The 21,254-nt window shown below is 42.7% G+C and overlaps 1 protein-coding gene across 2 annotated transcripts in view; it reads left to right on the forward strand.

Annotated features, from left to right (window-relative positions):
- Dnajc17 (DnaJ heat shock protein family (Hsp40) member C17) overlaps positions 1-21,254 on the forward strand; it is a 36,013-nt gene that overhangs the window by 8,481 nt on the left and 6,278 nt on the right. Inside the window, exons 2-9 of one of the 2 annotated variants that reach the window (XM_015480815.2) lie at positions 15,967-16,036; positions 16,318-16,376; positions 16,601-16,688; positions 18,945-19,030; positions 19,256-19,352; positions 19,841-19,884; positions 20,309-20,386; positions 20,960-21,040. In XM_015480815.2, the coding sequence (XP_015336301.1) occupies positions 15,967-16,036; positions 16,318-16,376; positions 16,601-16,688; positions 18,945-19,030; positions 19,256-19,352; positions 19,841-19,884; positions 20,309-20,386; positions 20,960-21,040 (603 nt within the window). The remainder of the gene's footprint in view (positions 1-15,966; positions 16,037-16,317; positions 16,377-16,600; positions 16,689-18,944; positions 19,031-19,255; positions 19,353-19,840; positions 19,885-20,308; positions 20,387-20,959; positions 21,041-21,254) is intronic. The other variant, XM_048793335.1, reaches the window with a different exon arrangement.

A 21,254-nucleotide genomic window follows, 5' to 3' on the forward strand; every position in this document is an offset into this window, starting at 1 on the left:
GCTGCCTCGATACTGACTGTAATTTACCTAGTTGGTGACCATGAGCAAATATTTAACTTCTCTGTGCCTTGTTTTTCCCATCTGCAAAATGAGAATGATTGCATTCTCTCCCTGAGTGCATTGTTGTGAAGCTCGGTCTTTGCATGATACCTGGCACAGCGTGTTTACTCTAGGGTAGCTCTTACTATTTTCATTGTCATTGTCAATGCAGGTTTGTTTCTTTATTGCGTTATTAGGGATTGAACCATGGGTGCTTTAACACTGAGTTACATCTCCAGTCCTTTTTATTTTTTATTTTGAGAAGGGACCTCCTTAAGTTGCTCAGGCTGGCCTTGAATTTGTAATCCTTCTGTTTTAGCCTCCCGAGTAGCTGGGATTACAGACCTGCACCAAGTTTGTCCTCGCAGATTTTTATTTATATATTTATTTATTTATTTATTTTGTAGTGCTGGGGATCAAACCCAGGGCCTTGTGCATGCAAGGCAAGCACTCTACCAACTGAGCTATATCCTCAACCCCTTGTCTTTGCATTTTAAAATCAAATACAATCCCTCAACTTGTGTCCAAGGTTGCCCTCTACCCTTCTTACTCATTCCATTTCTGACAGTTCAGTGCTGATTCACCTGACAACACAACAGAGTGATTCTTGATTGAGGCAGGGTCAGGGTTTAAAGGAGGTGGAATAAAATCAAGGGCACTCGAGTTCACTATTTTGCTCCAGTCAACAGATTGGTGGAGTCCATCACTATGGACAAGGTTCTTTTTTTCTGGTATTGGGGATTGAACCCAGGGAAGCTTTACCCTTGAGCCAAATCCCAAGTCTTTTTTTATGTTTTATTTTGAGACAGGGTTTCTCTAAGTTGCTTAGGGCTTCACAAAGTTGCTAAAACTAGCCGCAAATCTGTGATCCTCTGGGCTGGGGTTGTGGCTCAGCGGTAGAGTGCTTGCCTAGCATACATGAGGCACTGGATTCGATCCTTAGCACCATATAAAAATGAAATAAAGATATTGTGTCCACGTACAACTAAAAAAAAATATATATATATATATATATATATATTTTTTTTTTTTTTTTTTAATCTGTGATCCTCTTTCCCCAGCTTTCCAAGTAACTGTGAATACGGGTGTACACCAATGTGCCCAGCTAGACATGGTTCTTTGTGGGCATGGTGGGATTTGAATGCTGAATACAATGCCACTTCTGCCTTCTGGCAGCTCACACAGTGTAGTAAACAATGAACATGAGGTAGAATGAAAGAGATTCAGTAAAAGTGTACAAGAAAAATGCTATAGGAATAAAGAAGACACAATTCAGATGACTGGCAAGATCAGGGAAGGCTTTCCTGAGGGGGGCATTTTGTGTAAGACTTTGAAAGAGAAAAGAATATATCGTAGCAGATTTAGATGGGATTGTCATGACCATTTACTGTTTTCATTAGTCCAGAGAGGTTATAAAAGATGTCTAAGACTATTTAGGGAGTAAGTGTCAGGCCTGGACTAGAGTCCAGGTTTTCCAGCCTACATGTGTCTTTTTTTGTGTGTGTGTGGGGGGGATTGAACCCAGGGCCTTGTGCATGCGAGGCAAGCACTCTACCAATTGAGCTATATCTCCAGTCCCCATGTATCTTTCTCTTCTATCTTTTGCAGCTTTGCTCTTCATGTGAAGCCCTTTGAAGGGTAGGTAGCTCACTCAATCGTGGCAGGTGAACTCAGGTGCTTAAAAATGCATTTTGAAGGATTGGGGGATGTGGTTCAGTAGTATAACACCCCTGGGTCCAAAAAAAAAGGGCAGTCATTCATTCACCTAGGGCCTGACCCACAGTGGGCCTGTTTGTCACCTGGCCTTCAGGTCTTCTTCATATCTCTCTGATGGTAAACTTATCCCTAGCTAAAGCTGTCTGGCTCTGGAATTTTGAAGTTAGTTGGCTGCCTGTTAAATAAAAAGAAATGATTCATTTGTGTTTGTAAGCTGTAAGCTACTCATTACCATTCAAGATAATACCTCACATTTATATGATACCAGAGTGCTTTCACATAAATTATCTTATTTGAAGTGATCTTCAAAACAAGCCTATAAGGTAGGGAGGGCAAGGACCATTAGCTCCAATTTATAGATGAGAAAACTAAGACTCAAAGAGTTTAATTGATTTGCCCAACATAAGATGTCTAGTAAATGCAGAGCCCCTGCCCAAACCTGAATTTTCTACTCCGTCTTCACAGTAGTTTCCATGACCTTCAGGAGCAATTAGGGCAACCAGAGACAATCTGTCGGGCCCAGAGAGCCTCACGACTCCATCAGTGACACAGAGATAGGATTCTGTAAGTAAAGCTGCTGGCTTGTTTTAAATCCAGCAGGTGTAAACCGACCTGGAAAGCTTGAGGAAGTGTGTTATAATTTGTATTAAAGCTGCAGGATATAGTTTCCATTTTAGCTAACTATGGCAGTATTCAAAATATTTTCCATTTGCATAGCTGCTTTCCTTAATCTTGCTGTTCCCACACTGTTATTTATTTTTTTTTTCTTTTTTTCCTTCTTTTTTTATGGCGGGGGTGGGGGGGTACCAGGGATTGCACTCAGGGGCACTCAACCACTGAGTCATATTCCCAGCCCTATTTTGTATTTTATTTAGAAACAGGATCTCACTGAGTTGCTTAGTGCCTGGCCTTTGATAAAGCTGGCTTTGAATTCACGATTCTTCTGCCTCAGCCTCCCGAGCTGCTGGGATTACAGGCATGCACCACTGCGCCTGGCTTTTCATTCTTTTTTTTTAACCATTATTGGGGATTGAATTCAGGGGCACTTTATATCACGTTTAAAATTTTTTTTTTTACCTTGAGACAGGGTCTCTATAAGTTGCTGAGGCTGACCTTGAACTTGTGACGCTCCTATCTCAGCTTCCCAAGTTGCTGGGATACCAGGTGTATGTCTCCACAACAAGCTCAACTCAATTCTTTTTCGTTTTCTTTTTAAAATGTTTTTAGTTGTAGATGGATGCAATACCTTTATTTTATTTATTTATTATGTGGTGCCGAGGATTGAACCCAGTGTTGGAAGGAAGGGAGGAAGGGAAGGAAAGAGAGAGAGAGAGAGAGGCACAAGAAATACCAGAGAAGAGGGAGTTCGGTTCCTGAGAGAGGGCAAAAACTGAGTACAGAGTTGCTCTGGGGCTAGAATCTAGGTCCTAGGTCTTAGGTCAGGCCATAGGTAAAATTGGGGCAGCCAGACTCAGGCCATGGAACATATCTGGGGGGTGGAAATCTACAACCTGAGTTTCTACAACCTGAGTGAAGAAGGTGGGAAAGGGGTTAGGAGACTGAGCCTGAGATAGGTGTGCTTAGAGAAAGGGTGGGAAGATAGAGGTGAGGCCTGAGAGAAGGGTGTCATCCGAGAAGGAGAAGGAGGGCTGTGGGCAGTGTTCCAGGTGGGTAGCTGATTTGAGGAAGTGGGCTGAGAAGAAGGACGACAGGACAGGAGCTGAAGCCCAGGAGGGAGTACTGGAAGAGCGAGAAGGGAGGACGCATAGGGGCCAAGATTTGGGGAGAAGCAAGTCAGTGGATGCCTCTGGTTGTTCCATGTGGCATAGGTCCCTGTCCTGAGTTGGGATCATGAGCCATGGTTAGCAGTTTGAGGGAGACATTGGTGTGAGGTCTAGCTTTCCCCAGAATCATCTCATTCCACCAACAGACTTATTTTGAGGTCAGTGAACTCAAGGGGCTGGTCTAGGGAGTGGCTGGCTCCCTCTCAGCTTGTGCTAAGCCCTAGGAGACCCCCCCTCCTCCAATCTCCAGTGCCCAGGTATTTGGGAATTTCCTTGTGATGCTGTCTTAATTGGGCCACATGCTGTAAGGAGTGAAAGTTAGAAATCTTTCAGGCATTTTTCAGTGCCCAGAGTCCTGTGGTTTGCTTCCTGCCTGTGAGCTCAGGCAGTCAATCTCTGGTTTTCTTGCTCATGAGGGAATGAAGAGATGTTTGCTTCCCCGAGGCCTGGGGAGAATGACTGCCCAGACCATGATTACAGGCTGTTTCCTTTGCTGGAAGTGGGTCTGGTAATGGATATTTAGCTGATTCACCCCAGATGGTTTGTTCAATCAGTCCTTCTTGTCACATAGGTCTGCCTTCATAAAGTGTGTTCTTATCTGAGTCCATCCTACCAGCCTGGCTTTTTCGAACTGGGCCTAATTACTTATATACTTACTTACCTGGCTCCAAGTTGTATTATAAGAAAGGACAGCAGTCTTTTAAGAAATAATCTCTTATTTGTAGGGTACCTTTCTTTTAAGTTAATGATGGCACTATTCTATTTATTGGACCCCTCAGCGCCTTGCTTTTTTGGGTGAGTCAGGAATTGCTTCCCCTCAAGAGGTGAAACTGGGGCAGGAGGATTGTTAGAGTCCTAGCAGGGTGCCTGGGGCAAAACCCAGTGGAGGTGGCAGGCAACCAGCTTGCAGGATTCCCCCAGTCCTCACCCCACTCTGGTTGCTGAAAGTGATAGAACCAGTTGTGGAGCTTCAGGGGAAGGGTTGGATGGGTGGCTGCTAATTTGTTACTCTTTTTTCTCCTCTGTGATATGGGCTGTTGGGGTATGTTGAGGGCGTGGATAATATTTAGTTACCCCTGTAGTTATCCTTGCAGTCTGCTTGAGTAAGTTCTTCCAGACTTGGTTTTTTGGAAGAGGTGTTTAGCAGGAAGAAGGGAAATTTGCAAAATAGTTGCAAGGTCTCTTAGGGACAGGACAGCAACTTACTTCCTTCTACTCCTTAGTAGGCATGAAGTAGTTGACATAATTGAGGTTTTTTAATTGTGTTTTGGTCAAGAACAAATGAATGCTTGCTCCTTTCATTCAACAGATATTTCATGTGTGCCTACTAAGTGACAGGTGTTATTCAGTGTGCTCTTCTGGGCCCTGGGAGGAGCAAAACTCCTTGTCCCTTAAGCATATTCACTGTATTTGTAAGGGGAACCCTTGTTCCTTCTTACCTGAAAGCTCTAATTTGAGGTATAGTTGTGTATATATATATATATATATATATATATATATATATATATATATATATATATCTTGTTGTCTTTATTTTTCAGGCCACACCAGAAATGAAATAGCAGATTAGGAGCAACTTCGAGGGATGTGCTGGATCTGGCACAGTCTAAGGGAGACTGACGACTGACTAGGGAAGTGATAAGAAAACAATAAAAGGAATAGAATTGTTTTTGGTACTGGGTGTTGAACTCAGGGGTACTCAACCACTGAGCCACATCCCTAGCCCTATTTTGTATTTTATTTAGAGACAGGGTCTCACTGAGTTGCTTAGTGCCTCACAGTTGCCGAGGCTGGCTTTGAACTCGTGATTTTCCTGTCTCAACTTCCCAAGCTGCTGGTATTACAGGCATGCACCACTGCACCTGGCAGTTTTTTTTCTTTTTTAAATGTGGTGCTAAGGATTGAATCCAGTGCCTCACACATGCCAGGCAAACATTCTACCACTGAGTTCCAACCTCAGCCCAAAAGGAATAGAATTTAAGATTATTGTCTGGGCTGGGGTTGTAGTTCAGTATAGAGCACCTGCTTAGCACAGGTGAGGCACTGTGTTCCATCCTCAACACCTCATAAAAATAAATAAATAAAGGTATTGTGTCATTGTGCCCATCTACAACTAAAAAAAAAAAAGATCATTGCCACCTAGAGAAGCTTAGAAAAAGCCTCATAGTTTGCTCTCAGTAGCACTTGATTGTGTTGTGCCTTTAGTAATTTATGTTCTGGATGATGATCCTGAGGCATTGAAGACAAATTAAACTCAACTAGTGTCCTAGGATGGAAAAAGATAGGTGTAGGCAGGCAGATTTTCTATTTAGAAAGACATCAAGAGAAAGACCAAGCTTCTGTAAATACCAGTTTGAATTCCTTCTGGGGACTTTGTTCAGATCTTTGTCATTCTGGGGCTATGCCTTAGAGACAGCCTTATCCTCTGAAAAACCATAGTCTGCACCAACGTGGTTGTGTGAGAAGTCAGTGAACTATTACCCAGCTCCTCCTCTTTGTGAAGTCTCAGGAATGCAAGCAGTAGAGAAACCAAGGAACTCAGAGGAAACCTTTCCTGTGGGTAAAGAGGGAAAGGTGCAAGTGTTTAAGAAAATCCAGGAGCCTTTGGCAACTTGCTGTGGTTGCTTCAACCCACCTAAATCCTAGCAGCTGTAAGCACAGCTATGTAGAGAAGCTTTCAGCCTGAGATTCATAGGTTTCCACAATCCTGTCTTTGTTCTACATTCTACAGTGGTATTTCTTGTTTTCTTCTCCTTCCAACTTTATCATACTTAAGAAAATTCTGTTTTATTGCCTCTTGAGCTACTCATGAGGTAGGGTTATTTCATAATAAACAATATTGAGTGGGGCTGGAGTTGTGGCTTAGTGACAGAGCACTTGCCTAGCATGTGTGAGGCACTGGGTTTGATCCTCAGCACCACATAAAAATAAATAAACAAAATAAAGGTATTGTGTGTTGCGTCACATGACTAAACCCGTCAGGGTCACTCCAAGTGATTTTGGGGAATAAATAAAGACACAGACACAGAACCTACCTTTTCTTTGGGTTCAGTAACCGCTTCTCAGCTGCAGCTCCCACAAGGGGGTCAAGGCAGGCAAGAAAAGAGAGAGGAATGTCAGCTGAACCCTTTTATTGGGGAGAAGCCATTCAAATGAGGCAAGGGGTCAGGTTTCAGGGGATTGAGTCTAGCTGCCTGATGTCTTGCTGTCATCAAGACATATAGGAAGGCTATGCCCATCTCATGTGCTGTGCGGGGATCATAGGTGTCGCCTCTCAAACAGAGGGGCCATGTGGGTTCAGTCCACCCTGTACGCTCAATGCTTATAGTTCACACACACACACACACAACACAGAGCCCATGGCTGGTTTGCCACATTTCCACACTCTCATCGCTCAAAGCTAAGAAGTGCTCAGTTCCTATGTGGCAGCTCCCAACAATTGTGTCCATATATAACTAAAAATATTAAAAAATGAATAAATAAACAAACAAGTAATATAGAGATCAGAAGCTTTTTTCAAAGGCCCGCTTTAGAAAAGTTATGTTTACCTGATGAGAAGTTTTTAAGGCAGCAGTCACTCCAAGAGGGCTGGACTAAACTGAGAGTCCATTTTATTATGATGCAAAGTACCAAACTCCAGACCAACTGGTTCAAAGTCAAAACTGACTTCCAGGCTCAAACCGAGGAATGGGTCCTACCTAGGGCAGACTTAGCCAAATACAGTAATAATTAATCAAGACAGATATACTTGACTAATTTTCTTAGACCAGCTGGGTTTTAGTTCATGGTCACTCTGGAAGATCTCAGGATACCTATCCTTGTACCTCTTTGAATGAGAATATTTCAGAGACCCTGGGGACCAACCAAGGATTGACTTTAAGGACTGCCCTGTAGCAGACTTGAAATCGGCTGCCCACCTAGAGAATTCAAATTGGGTTTACCTGCACCCACCGTGGACCAGGGTCCATTCCTAGACCCTGTCAGGTTGGCATCCTACTCAGCTGATGTTGTGACTTACCCTACTTCCAGGAGTCGGTGAGGGAGGCATTTGGGAACTATTGAGGGCCTCATTTTTTTTGTCAGGTGTTTGCATGGACTGTTTTCCTTTAATTCTTCCAATAGCCCTGGATGTGGGGCTTATTTTTCTCACTTTGGAGTTGAAGAATCTGAGGCTGAATGAGATTCAGTAATTTGCCCATTATTAGTATGTGGAAAATTCTGAAATTAATGATGCATCCATTAGACTCTAGAAACCTCTCTTTTACTGAACCATGCTGTCTCCTAGCTTAGAATAGTAGAAAAATGCAAGAACTCTGATTTTTTTTTCCTATATTACTTAAAAGTTCATTGTAGACAGTAAATATCAACTGTTAATAACTGTGTCTTTCAGGGATTTTTGTTTGTTTGTTTGTATTTTCATCTGGCAGAAATGAAAGTCCTGGCTCCTTATTTGGCCTTCTCTGATTCTACTCTGGTGGAGGTTTGGGGTGTTTTGTTACAACTTGGGGATAGTGGAAGTTTAGACAACCCTCTACCCCCCATTCAGCCTTTAATGTTATAAATGAAATGGGAGTCAATGTTCTATGGTGTTTGACTAAAAGAGTATATTTTTTGTTTAGTGGAATGACTGTGTGGTTTTCCATTAAATGGATTTTAAGTATCATAATTAACTCATTATGTCAGTTTCCTCATTTACAAAATGAAGATAATAATAATTTCTACCTCAAAGGGATTTTAATTGTTAAATTGGTTAATACTTATAAAGTACTTCAATCAGAATTTGCCATATGGTAAGCATTGCCGTAAGTGTAAGCTACTATTTTTGTTTTGGAATTTAAATGATTTCTAACTTTCCTCTATTATGAATAATGTTATACATAAATAGCTGCATTTATAAATATTGTATGAATTTCTAGATATTTCTTTAGAACAGACTCTTTGATGAGGGCTTATTGGGTCAGCAGGTCTGAACTTTTGAAAACCTACTGATATGTTCTGCCAGATTGTATTCTAGAATCCACCATTAAATCATTTTTCATTTTATTAACCATTTATATTCTGATATGAACTAGTTGTCTCTATTATATTCTGATATGAACTAGTTGTGTTCTTTCTCCTTTTTCTTATAGTTTGTTGTTTTTTCTTAGGTCTCTACATGAGTTCATTTTAGAGTAAGGAAAGTGTTGTCTGTCAGAGTTCATGCAGAAAATTCCCTCAGTTTTCGTTTTCTCCTGCCTTTTAATTTGGTCTGTGATTTTCTTTTCTTTCTTTCTTTCTTTTTTTTTTTTTTTTGGAGACGGGGTCTCACTATGTTGCCAAGGCTGGCCTTGAACTCCTGGGCTCAGGTGTTCCTTTTGCCTCATCCTTCAGAGTGCTGGGACTACAGGCTCATGCCATCGTATCAAGCTTGTCTGTGATTTTTGACTTAGAGAAACTTTTATGTGGTTTCCTTCCCTTGATTTTATTTATGCTTGTCATTTTGAAAGTACATTAGTCCCATTTATTTTTTTAGTTTTGTTTTTTATATTTTTGTTTTAATATATCTGGAAGTATTTTGGTATATGGTTTGAGATGAAGATCTAACTTTTTCACTTAATGTAATAAATTTTAAATATATTGAATTTGTTTGTATTTATCTGTTCTTTCCTACAAATTAGTAGGAAGTAAATTAGTTTACTTTGAACTAATTTTTATTTTTTCAGATATTTATATAGATACTGGGGATTGAACCCAGGAGTTTCCTTAGCCACATCCCCAGACCGCAGTCCTTTTTATTTTTTATTTTGAGACAGGGCTTAGGGCCTTGCTTAATTGCTGAGGCTGGCCTTAAATTTGCAGTTCTCAGGCTGTGCCTGATAATTTTTATTTTATTTTTATATCTTAAGTACCTCTTTTTGTGGTACTGGGATTAGAACCCAGGGCCTTGTGCATTTGAGGCAAGCACTCTACCAACTGAGCTATATCCCCAGCCCAAGGTACCTCTCTTTTAGATGGAGTTCTCTCTGGGTTTCCCAGACTGGTGAAACTCCTGAGCTCAAGCTATCCTCCCACTTCAGGCTCTGGAGTAGGTGGGACTACAGATGCAAGTCACATGCTTGGTTTTCTATTACTGTTTTTTGTTTAAATTTTTTTTTTTTATTTACCAAAACATCCTCTGATGAAAACCATTATTTTTATCTCCATGTTTTATTTTTTAAATTTATTTTTTAGTTTTAGGTGGACACAATATCTTTATTTTATTTATTTATTTTTAACATTTATTTTTTAGGTGTAGATGAACACAACACAATGCCTTTATTTATTTATTTATTTTTTTTTTTTAAAGAGAGAGAGAGAGAGAGAATTTTTTTTTAATATTTATTTTTTAGTTTTCGGCAGACACAGCATCTTTGTTTGTATGTGGTGCTGAGGATCAAACCCGGGTCCCGCCCATGCTAGACGAATGCTTTACCACTGAGCCACAATCCCAGCCCCTTTATTTTATTTTTATGTGGTGCTGAGGATCAAACCCAGCACCTCACACATGCCAGGTGAGTGTGCTACCACTTGAGCCACATTCCCAGCCCCTTCATGTTTTATTACAGTTACGTCTGTTTTTTCCTGACCTTTTCTGTTCTTAGTACCTTTTCCTTATACAAAACTTTTCTCTGTCTCCTCTGAACTGGTCTGGGGCTTGAGAAATCCAGGTGTTTTTATATTCTGGGTTTTAAATGTTCTTTCTGGCTCTCTGCCTGGAGAACCCCATCACGTTTCTTTTTTTGGGGTGGAGGAGTGGAGGAGAGGTTGTACTGGGGATTAAACCGAGGAGTGCTTAACCACTGAACCAATCTCCAGCCCTTTTAATTTTTTATTTTGAGACAGGGCCTCACTAGGTTGCTTAGGGCCTCACTAAGTTGCTGATGCTGGCCTCAAACTTGGGATCTTCCTGATTCTCCTGCCTCAGCCTCCCAAGTTGATGGGATTACTGATATGCACTACCACGCCTGGCTCCACTCACTTTTCAAGACCTAGTTAGATATTGCCTCTTCTGGGAAGCTTTCAAGGATAAATTAGCCATTCCCTTCTCTATTTCCATTATTGTGGACCACTTTTGTGGCATCCCACATACTGGCATCTTCTTTGCTAACCACTGTCTTCCTCTTCTGTGTCATTCTGTTAACATTCCTGATTTTTCTTTGTATCCCCAACCTCACATCAGCCCCTGCATATCTATATGCTTCTTTAATGGGTAGGTCCGGTAGATTCAGTGCTGCAGGGAGAAGCTCCCAGAATCACCTTTATCCCCTTACTCATACCTCCCTAGGAATGAATACCAGCTTGTCTTCACTTTAAGAGTTTCATCTCTCTTCCTGCTAATGCCTGGCCAGTGCACGACACTGGCAGGTTTTTTTTGTTTTGTTTTTTGTTTTTCCTTAGAGAAGCTTCAACACAGAATGTTCAGCCCTTTACATCTTTAAAAGATGGTTTGGAGGGCTGGGGTTGTGGCTCAGTGGTAGAGTGTTCGCCTAGCACATGTGAGGCCCTGGGTTCAATCCTTAGCACCACGTAAAAATAAAATTAATAAAATCTAGCTATTGTGCCCAACTACAACAACAAAAAATATATATTAAAAAAATAAAAAAGATGGTTTGGAGGTGGGCATAGTGGTGCATGCCTGTAATCCCAGGGGTTTGGGAGGCTGAGTCAGGGGAATCATGAGTTCAAAGCCAGCCTCAGCAATTTAATGAGGCCCTAAGCAACTTAATGAGACCCTGTCCCAAAATAAAAATAAATAAATAAAGGGTCTGGGGGGCTAGGGTTGTGGCCCAGCTTGCCTTCCATACCTGAGGCATTTGGGTTCGATCCTCAGCACCACATAAAAATAAAATAAAGATATTATGTCCACCTAAAATTAAAAAATAAATATTTTTTTAAAAGGGGGTGCTGGGAATGTGGCTTAATGACTAAATGCCCCTAGGTTCAATCCCTGGCACCAAAAAAAAAAAAAAAAATTGATTTGAAAATTGAGGCACAGGCCATGTCTTGAGGGAATGGGGGTCCAGGCAATTGTGTTTGGTTGTGTGGAAGGCTGGAGACAGGGTAGAGTTCACCTAGGTAGGGAGTGAGATAAGCTAGATATAACTGTACTGGTTGACTTAAGTAAAATCTCATGAGACTGTTATAGACATTTGTCAAAGAAACACATTCTGGAAAGAGAATTGAGAAGGAAGTAAATTAATATGTAGATTAACTTTCCATTGTTACATAATTTTTTTGTTTGAACAGTTTTGCTTCTCTATTTAAGTGAAAAACCAATTAATTATCTTACATAGTATATCTAAAATGAACTTTAAAACACAGAACAATATTTAATATTATTCTTTTTTAAAAATTCTTTTAGATGTTGATGGATCTTTATTTTATTCGTTTATTTATATGTGATGCTGAGAATTGAATCCAGTGCCTCGTACATGATAGGCAAGCGCTCTACCACTGAGCCACAACCCCAGCCCTAACATTATTCTTTTGGAATGAAATTCATATAGCACTTTTTCAAAAAGAATAGAAAAGAGAAACAAAGGAGTTATCTTTACCCAACTCACCCTATCCCTTTTTATCTTGCTTTCTTTCTGATCCTTCTCATGCTTCTCTTTCCCTTCTACTTTCCCTCCCAGATTTACAGAAAAAAAGCATATGAACTACTTTATAAGAACCCCATGATACAAAAGAAAAAAAATCTTCCACAAAATTCTCTTTATCCATAGGGCACACCTGCTAATCCTGGTAATGGGGAAATTTATTCCCCGGGCAATTTTGCAGATTGAGGCCATAAGATATGGGGGAGACTGCTCCCAAGACTCATGGCCCCTTCTCCCTGTCTCTCCCTTCACTCATCTTAGAGTGAAGGCAAAGGGGGTCAGAGAAAGGTGGAGGTAAGCCAACAACCCCATCCCTCTCTTATCAGTGTGTGTAGGTGCTTCCATGTGTTGGAGTGATCAAGGGGAAGGGTTAAAGCGGGCGCCGTGGTCCATGCCTGGAATTCCAGCGACTCTGGAGGTCCAGGCTAGTTGATTTTTTTTCCCCCTTTCTATGTTGGTGATGAAACTAGGATCACGAGTTCAAAGCCAGCCTCAGCAATAGCGAGGTGCTAAANTTAGAGACAGGGTCTCACTGAGTTGCTTAGTACCTCACTGTTGCTGAGGCTGGCTTTGAACTCACAATCCTCCTGCCTCAGTTTCCTGAGCCCGTGGGATTACAGGCATGCTTCCCCATGCCTGGCTTCATTGTTATTTTTTAATCCTGAAAACAGAGCTAATTGGTGAGCAGGTGGGCCAGGTGTGCATAGGTAGGTGATTGGAAAGGTGGGAGGCAGGGAGGGAGGCACATCTGCTTGCTTATGGCTCAAGGCCTGTCCAGGGAGTCATACCTGTCTCTGAGCTCAGTCAGGAGAGCCAAAAGAAAGGCTTGGGTTGCCCTGGCTAGTGAAGGTGTGGGACTGGCCATGGCCCAGCAGGTGGCAGCACACCTACAAAGGTCATGGACTTGGTGCCTGGCTCTGTAGGTGGGAGTTGAGTCAGGCACCTGCCCAGCAGGCTTTCCCTGAAGATGGCAGATTCTGGATGCCTGCTTCTGAAGGTCCTTATTTAGCACGCTTGGGTGTAGAAGTACTTATTGCTTTCGTCTGTGAAGCCTGGAAAGCCAGTCTGTTTAGCTGTTCCTCCAGGAGTTTGAGCAACAGTTTGTACAGAGCCAAAGTGAGGGGTGGAGGCAATAGGAAGCAGGGACAGAATCTGTGATTTTTTTTACTATCCTTTCACTTACAATGACTAGGTAGGTCATGTGTGAAAGAGAATCTTGGGAGTTATGATTCCTTATTTTTCTAATATGAGAAATAGTAGGATTTTTTTTCTTTTTAATATGGAGAAATACAAACATGAAAACTAAAAGTGGACCATTTTAGATGGTTATGGTGGCACACGCCTGTAATCCCAGTAGCTGGGGAGGAGGATTGTGAGTTCAAAGCCAGCCTCAGCAAAAACGAGGCACTAAGCAACTCAGTGAGACCCTATCTCTAAATAAAATACAAAATAGGGCTGGTGAAATGGCTCAGTGATCAAGTGCCCTGAGTTCAATCCCTGTTACAATAAAAAAAAAAAAGGACCATAAATCACCCACTAAGGGTATTGAAAAATGATAAACCTGTTTAAGAAGGTTAAAAGACCTGTTTAAGGTTTGACAGTTTGAACCACAGAAGGGTATAAAATGAAAAGTAAATATTTCCTACCCCTCCACCTTCATCCTAGCCAAAGGAGACCACCATTAAGTTCCTTATGATTCCAGTCCCCTCCCTAATTTCATAACAGAACTTTATACTATCTGAAATTGCCTTACTAATTTATTTGTTTAATTACCTATTACCTGTATGGAATGTTGATTAATCCACATGCTACCATGTTACAACACATTAATATCAACTTTTATTACTAAAAAACTACCTAATCCATTTTGTGATTAAGAAAAATATAGGGATTTCATAAAATAAAATGGGTTGAAAAACCTGCTAATTAGGGAATTAATAATGGAGATTAAATAAACCAACTGGACAATGAAATTAGAAGTTAAAAAAGCCATATAAGACAAGCAAATCCACAATTCTGAGGGGAAAAAAAATGAAGTGTGACAAGGATGAATACATGGTCTACATTTCAGCTTTTTGCATCTAGGAGACACTGTTCTCAGTTTCTCCTTCATTTCATTCCTGAGAAGCACAATAGTAGATTATATCTTTGAAATCATGCCCACACCTCAACACTCACTGCCTTCTGTGGCTCTGTTAAATTACAGGGGTGCTGAAAGGAGAAAAATCTGTATTCCCACTTCCCCTGCCTAGTCTCTTTTCAAAAAACAAAATGGGCAAGTAAGAAGCCAGTACTTCTCAGTTCCTCTCCTCTGATCTGCATACCCAAATCCTTGTCTTCCAAACTCCATTCACCTTTCAATCTGTCAATGTCAGAGACCTCTTTTCTGAAATTTCTACCATCTGGCATATTTCTCTGATTCATAAGAAAAATGTAATAAAAATATTTTTAAATGGATCATCCCCAGGATTTTTGACAAACACAATTTGACAGACTTGCACAAATGTCTATTTTTTGACTAATTGTGGTCAATAACTGTTTCAATAGGCTTCAACTCCATTTCTGTCACCGTTGGAAAATTTTAGTTTTAATATGTTCATTCTTCCTTAATCTTAAATATTTCAACAATATATTGGAAAGTATTTAGGGGGTGGGATTTTACCAGCCCTCAAGGAACTACTGAACAGGAAGACTCCCATCCAGGGAAACTGATTAGGTGTTCTTTCCTGGAAACTTCCAATACTTAGTAATATAGCTTTTCTACTGATAGTTTCCAAGATTTTCCTAGGAATCACAGTGAAGTTAAAAGAATAAAAAAGAATTTTACCAGTGGTATAACAGAAAAAAAAAAAAGTTCCTTATGATTGCCTTGAGAAAGAAATAAAACAGTACACATGCCTGAGTTCAATCGCTGGTACAAAAAAAAATATATCTGTAACTTTGTGTCCCATTTGTTTTTAAATTTAAAATCCCAAAGTAATCACACTGTTCTGAACCTTGCTTGTTTTACTCATATTATTCTAAAGATCTTTCTTAGCACATAGAGACCTCTGGCTATTGTAATGTTTCTGTGTGTATGCTAGGAATTGAATCCAGGGCCTTGTGCATGCTAGGTGAGCACTTAACCACTGAGCCACACACCTCTAGCCTATTTTATTTTTTTATTTTGTTAAGACAGGGGCTTGTTAAGTTGCCCAGGTTGACCTCAAACTTGTGCTCCTTCTGCCTCAGCCTCCCCAGTAGCTGGGATTGCAGGTGTGCCCCACTGTATCCAGCTTATTGTAGTGATTTAAATGGGTCTCGCTGTTGATGAAAATCTGGCTGGTTCCAGTGGGTGCCTAGTATAAACAGTGTCACAGTAAGCTTCTTGTGTATTTGTTTTGGCATATCTCTATGAGTCCAAATTCCTAGGACTGGGTCAAAGGGAAAGTACATCTTAAAATTTGGCACAATTTTCCTCCAGAAAGGTTGCCCTAGCTTCCATGCCTACCAAAATTGTGTAGAGAATAGCTGTTTGCAGGTGGTTATATAGAGACCAGAATACTGTGCTTCTGCTCCTTAGGAGACCCTTTGACACAGCAGTGGTGAGATTCAGCACTGAGCGGGAAGTAGGCCTGGCTCCTCTGCTGGCAGCAGTGGCTGGCTCCTTCCATAGCCTTTGTCTCCTCAGTTGCAAATCTCCATGGTGGCTATGAAGAGGAAACCAGCAGCCTTTCTTTTAGATGGGCATGGGGTTTCTTTTATTGTTTTATCAAGATTTCTCTGTCACTGTGAGAGGAGTGGATGACCACATCTTCTGACTCTTCTAGGTGAAGAAGGCATACAGGCAGAAGGCCCTATCCTGTCACCCAGACAAAAATCCTGATAATCCCAGAGCAGGTGAGACTCCAAGGACATGGGAAGGAAAAGACCCAGTTAGTCACTTGGGTGTTGTCCTAAGCTCTGCTTGGGAATGTTCTGAAGTGTAGATGCTCATGGCCTGGTCTGGGCTTCACGTTAGGGCATCCAGTTAGTTGCTGATGCACTCACTCTTCCTTGCAGGTCTGCCATCTGCTGATGTTAGTTTTTCTGCCCTCCTGTGGCTAAAAAGTGTTTTTTTGAGGGAGCATATCATTGCCAAGTCTAACTTTCTTTACTCTGTTTTCTGGGTCCTTATTTAGCTGAACTCTTCCACCAGCTCTCTCAGGCCTTGGAAGTACTGACTGATGCTGCAGCCAGGGTAAGTATGTGTAAAGTTGCCATTGGTTAGAGACCACTGCTGCTTTCAGCCTTGATCCTCTGCCCTCTGCCATGGGGCACAGTCCTTGTCTAAGCCCCAGAGAGCCAGTCTCCTACTTGTTGCCCTGATGACTCTGGGCTAGGAGGCAGGGGCTAGGGAGATTGCTGGGGCTCTGTCCTTTTTTTCTGGCTGACCCACTGCTCTGTGTTCCTTTCTCCTGTCAGGCTGCATATGACAAGGTCAGAAAAGCCAAGAAGCAGGCAGCAGAGAGGACCCAGAAACTCGATGAGAAAAGGAAGAAAGTGAAGCTTGGTAGGTGACTTTGCGGTGCTGGGTGGGCCTGGAACTTCCTTGACCATTTTCATTCACTTTCTTTACTTTTCTTCCTGGAGCTTCACTTCCAGCAATGCAAAGTCTCTTAGTCCAGGTTCTGGGCAAAATTGTTCTGAGAGGTTGGGTCCTAAAGACCCCCTTAGAAATAATAGCAATTACTAAATTTACTATTAAAGTTTAGAAACTTGCTGGAGCTGGGATTTAAACCCATACAGTTATGAGTAAAATCAGTGTTCTTATTTCTCATGGTAAGTTGGGTCTTTTTTTTTATTTGTTCTAGTCTCATCTCTGCCCAGAGCTTTCACTCCTGAAATGCTCCCTCAGAAGAATTCTAAGCGGTCCAGGCTAGTTGATTTTTTTTCCCCTTTCTGGGTTGGTGATCAAACTCAGGGCCTCAGGTATGCTAGGCAAGTGCTCTACTGTCTCCCACTCCTGTGCTTGCCATGAGTCAGGGTCACTCCGCGTGAATTGCACTGGCAACGAAAAGACCACACAAACCAGAAATACCTTTTTCGGGGGTCAGGGACGGCTCCGGGACCTCATGTGTCAGCTCCCATGCTAAAGGGCAAGGGGAGCAAGGAAGGCAAGAGGCAAGAGAGCGAGCGTACCCCGAAATCCTGTTTTTATTAGGGGAAAGACATTTGATAGAATATTCCACCCAAATAAGGCAACAAACAGGGGGCTGTAGCCCAGTCTCATTGGGTGATGCCCAATCCCAGAGCTGTACTTCCTTACCTGCGAAGGTAAGGCCCGCTTGCTTCGTGCTGCGTGGGATGCCAGTTCCACACCCCCATTACTCAAAGCTGAGGGGTGCGTACTCAGCTCCTGTTCAGAGCCACCCCACACTCGACCACTGAACTAAATCTCTAGCCCTGAGCTTTGTTTTTTGAACAGCTTTTATTTTGAGGTACTCTTTACATATTGTAATATTGATTCAGTTCAACTATATGATTCAATGATTTTTATTAAATTTACCAGATTTTGCCACTATGACTAAAAATCAATTTTAGAACATTTTCATCAACCCAAGAAGATTGGTTCAGACATTCTGTTCTCAGTCTTATTCCCTTCTTAGATTTTGCATATTCAGTGTTGTTTTTTTTTCCCCCTCTGATATTAGTATTGAATTGGGGGGGCACTCTACCACTGAACTATCTTCCATACCTTCTTTTATTGTTTTGAGACAGGGTCTTGCTAAATTGCCCAGGCTAGCCTCTAACTTGTGATCCTCCTGCCTCAAAAGGCATATTCCACTGTTTCCAGCTCCGAGTACATCCATTTCTCTACCAAAAAAAAAAAAAAAAAGATGGAACGAGGCAAGGTGGCACATGCCTGTAATTCCAGCAACTTGAGAGGCTAAGACAGAAAAATCACAAGTTCAAATCCAGCCTCAGCAATTTAGTGAGGCCCTAAGCAACTTAAAAAATGTCTCAAAAAATGAAAAGGACTGGGGATGTAGCTCAGTGGCAAATCACCCCTGGGTTCAATCCCCAGTGGGAAAAATTTATAAAAATGGGGGAGTGTATAACTCAGTGGTTGAGTACTTGCCTAGTATATGATTTTGATTTCCCAGCACTGCAAAAATAAAATAAAAAGAGATCCCATGTAAGTAAGTATGTAAAAAGGAAAGCTGTAACTTCTAGACCTGAAAGAATGGTTTGTCATGGCATCTGGCCTGACACAGGACCACAAGCAAGTTTCTCTTGAGAGGCAGGAGGGCTCCAGGATCTGAAGTATCCTCCACCAATCTGCCCATCCCTGGAAGAGCCACTTTACCAGGTCTACAAGTAAGGCTTGGTAAAGGTGATTCAAGCGGGAGGTAAGGGAGACAATGAGAAATTGAATTCAGTGGTGGGAAATGAATCAAAGCCAAGGCAAAGTCCTGGCTGTGGTGCCAAACCACATAAATAGAGGCCAGAAACTCTATCCAAAGGCATCCCTGACTCAAGGTCCTGAGCTGCTGACATAAGTGCCCACCTGTACCCTTTTCACTGCCTGGAGAGGACCAGCTCAATTGATGTAAACTGTTTTAATTCTTCCAGACCGTGGTCACTTGACTGGATCCCATACCCCTTCTGTGCTATGACTGTCTTAGTGGAAAGTAACTTGGGAGCAAATGGGCATGGTAGGAGGGGGCAGGAATTACTGTGTGGTCTTATCAGCCAGAGCTAGGGTGATCTGAGTCAGTGCAGAAACTGCAGACCAGTGATTGGGTCATTCAACCCTTGTGCCTAGACCTGGAGGCTCGGGAGCAGCAGGCCCAGGCCCGGGGGAGTGAGGAGGAGGAAGAGAGCCAGAACACCAGGACGCTAGAACAAGAGGTAAGCCTGTGGGCCATCTGCTGCAGGAGGAGTGGGGAGAGGAAGGATTTGGATGACTGTTGTGGTAGGGAGGCTTGCTCTTCCCACGTTCTTCTGTGGGAGATGGGTGATTTGTTCCACCCACAGGTTGCTGAGCCCTAGCGTGCAGGTGGGACCTTTACAAGGTGAATCAACCTGAAATTGGGTCTGCACAGAATTGTTCCCCCTCCGCCCCCTGCTCTGTAGATTGCACGCCTACGAGAAGAGGGTTCCCGACAGCTGGAAGAGCAACAAAAGCTGATCCAGGAGCAGATACGTCAGGACCGTGAGCAGAGGTTGAGAGGTGAGAACACCACCCTCTCCTGTCTCTCCTTAAGGGCAGCTCCCCCTTGCCCAGAGCAAATGGCTGTGGAGGCTTCCACTTCCTAGAACCCATGGCACCGTATTCTAACATACCAGTTCTTGGGGAACGTTTTTACTCCCCTTGGGATCTCCTGCCACATTAGTATTAGTCCCACGCAGAGGAAGGGCCCTGGGGGACTTTGCTTCAGTGGAACTATGTGGTCTTTGTCTCTGCTTCCTGCCCCCAGCAGGTGCTCCCGACTCTTCATTTGGAAAGAGTTAACAGATGACCCTTGGGAGGTAGCCAAGTAGGCCACCCTGGGGATGGGGTTGGATGATATGCAATGTCCCCACCAGGCCCTCATTAGGTAGGGTAGGGCAGATACTGCCCTTGGTCAGAAATAACCTTTTCTAGGTCCTCTGGCTTTTGGCTGCCTCACCTCTGGAAGAACCTCATATTTTATCTTCCTCTTTTCCCAATATTTCTAGGAAAGGTAGAAAGTACTGAATGCAGAGGAACTCCCAAACTAAAGGTGAGCCTGGGCGGGATCTATGGGCTACCCCATAGCACCTAATCCTCACAAGAACAGATGGTTTATGTGGTTTTAGTGGTCCGTCAGGGATATTTGGTCTCTAAGGTCACCACCACAACTGCCACATCCTTTCCATCCTTCAGCCTCCTGGAAAGCAGGACTGCCCTCAGAGCTTGCCATGGAAGGCAGCTCTCAGACCTGATGATTGCAGGGTAGAGCATTCCCAAGCCCTCTAAAGAGAGTGACTTACAGGGTGGGAAGCATTGCTAAGGGTGAGCAGGCCACCCTGCCTCTGTTTTCACCAGGAAAACATGTTTTTGGTGGTGCTTAAAAATGAGCAAGGCATCTGCTCAGACTGTCCAGCTCAGTTGTGAGTTTGGTTTTGTTCAGCCAAAGATCAATCTTTATTGATCTATCTTTTTAGCTAAAATGGAAGTGCAAGAAGGAGGATGAGTCCCAGGGTGGCTACTCCAAAGATGTCCTCCTGCATCTCTTGCAAAAGGTATACCCTGCTGACTTTCTCCCTTCCTGTCATTCAGCACATAGCTTATCCTACACCCCAGGATTTTTTATGCCCCTGAACATCTCTGCTTTTTGTTATTCTTATGTCTTGTTTAGGCTGACCATGGGACAGCCTAAAGACTTTTCTCCAATCTATGATCTTCCTATCCCTTGGGTTGCTATGTGCCCACTCCAGCCAGGTCTCTCCTTCATTACCCATCTAGCCCTTACCTTGGAAGCATGGGCTTGGCTGAGTGTGCTGGGAGAGAGGGAGGCATTTCTGGCATGAAAACCCTATCTTCATGACTGCCTTCAACTAGCTGAGGCAACTATGCCATTATTCCAGCCTCTGTCCTTAGTCCTTTGCTCATCTCCTTTGTTGTCCTTCAGTCCTGAAAAAAACTTTATTTCTTTCTCATCTCTGATCTCACTTCTCTGGGCCTCTAGCAATAAGAAGTTATCCTCATGCTAACAATGCCCTAGTGGGCCTCAGGGCAGCCCAGGCTGGTCTCTGGCACGTGCTAGGCATGGCCAGCAGCCCAGTCATGCTTACTAGACACTCTTGTCTCCACAGTATGGTGAAGTTCTCAACCTGGTGCTTTCAAGTAAGAAAGTAGGCACTGCCATAGTGGAGTTTGCAACTGTCAAGGCTGCGGTGAGTCCTGCAGGGGACTTGGGGACCACTGGTGTCCCTATCATTCTAGGACAGGGATCCACTTTTATGGGCCCTCCAAGTTGGTAATCCATACTTCCAAGTGACCGCTAGGCCATCCCAGAGCCTAGAACCCCCCAAATCCTAGGGTGAATGCTCTTTTAATTTCATGCCAGCTGGCAGCACACCCTCCACCCTGCACCCCTCCAGGATTTGA

This window comes from Marmota marmota, unplaced genomic scaffold, assembly GCF_001458135.2.
Source record: "Marmota marmota marmota unplaced genomic scaffold, marMar, whole genome shotgun sequence".
In the NCBI taxonomy this organism is placed as follows: Eukaryota; Metazoa; Chordata; class Mammalia; order Rodentia; family Sciuridae; genus Marmota; species Marmota marmota.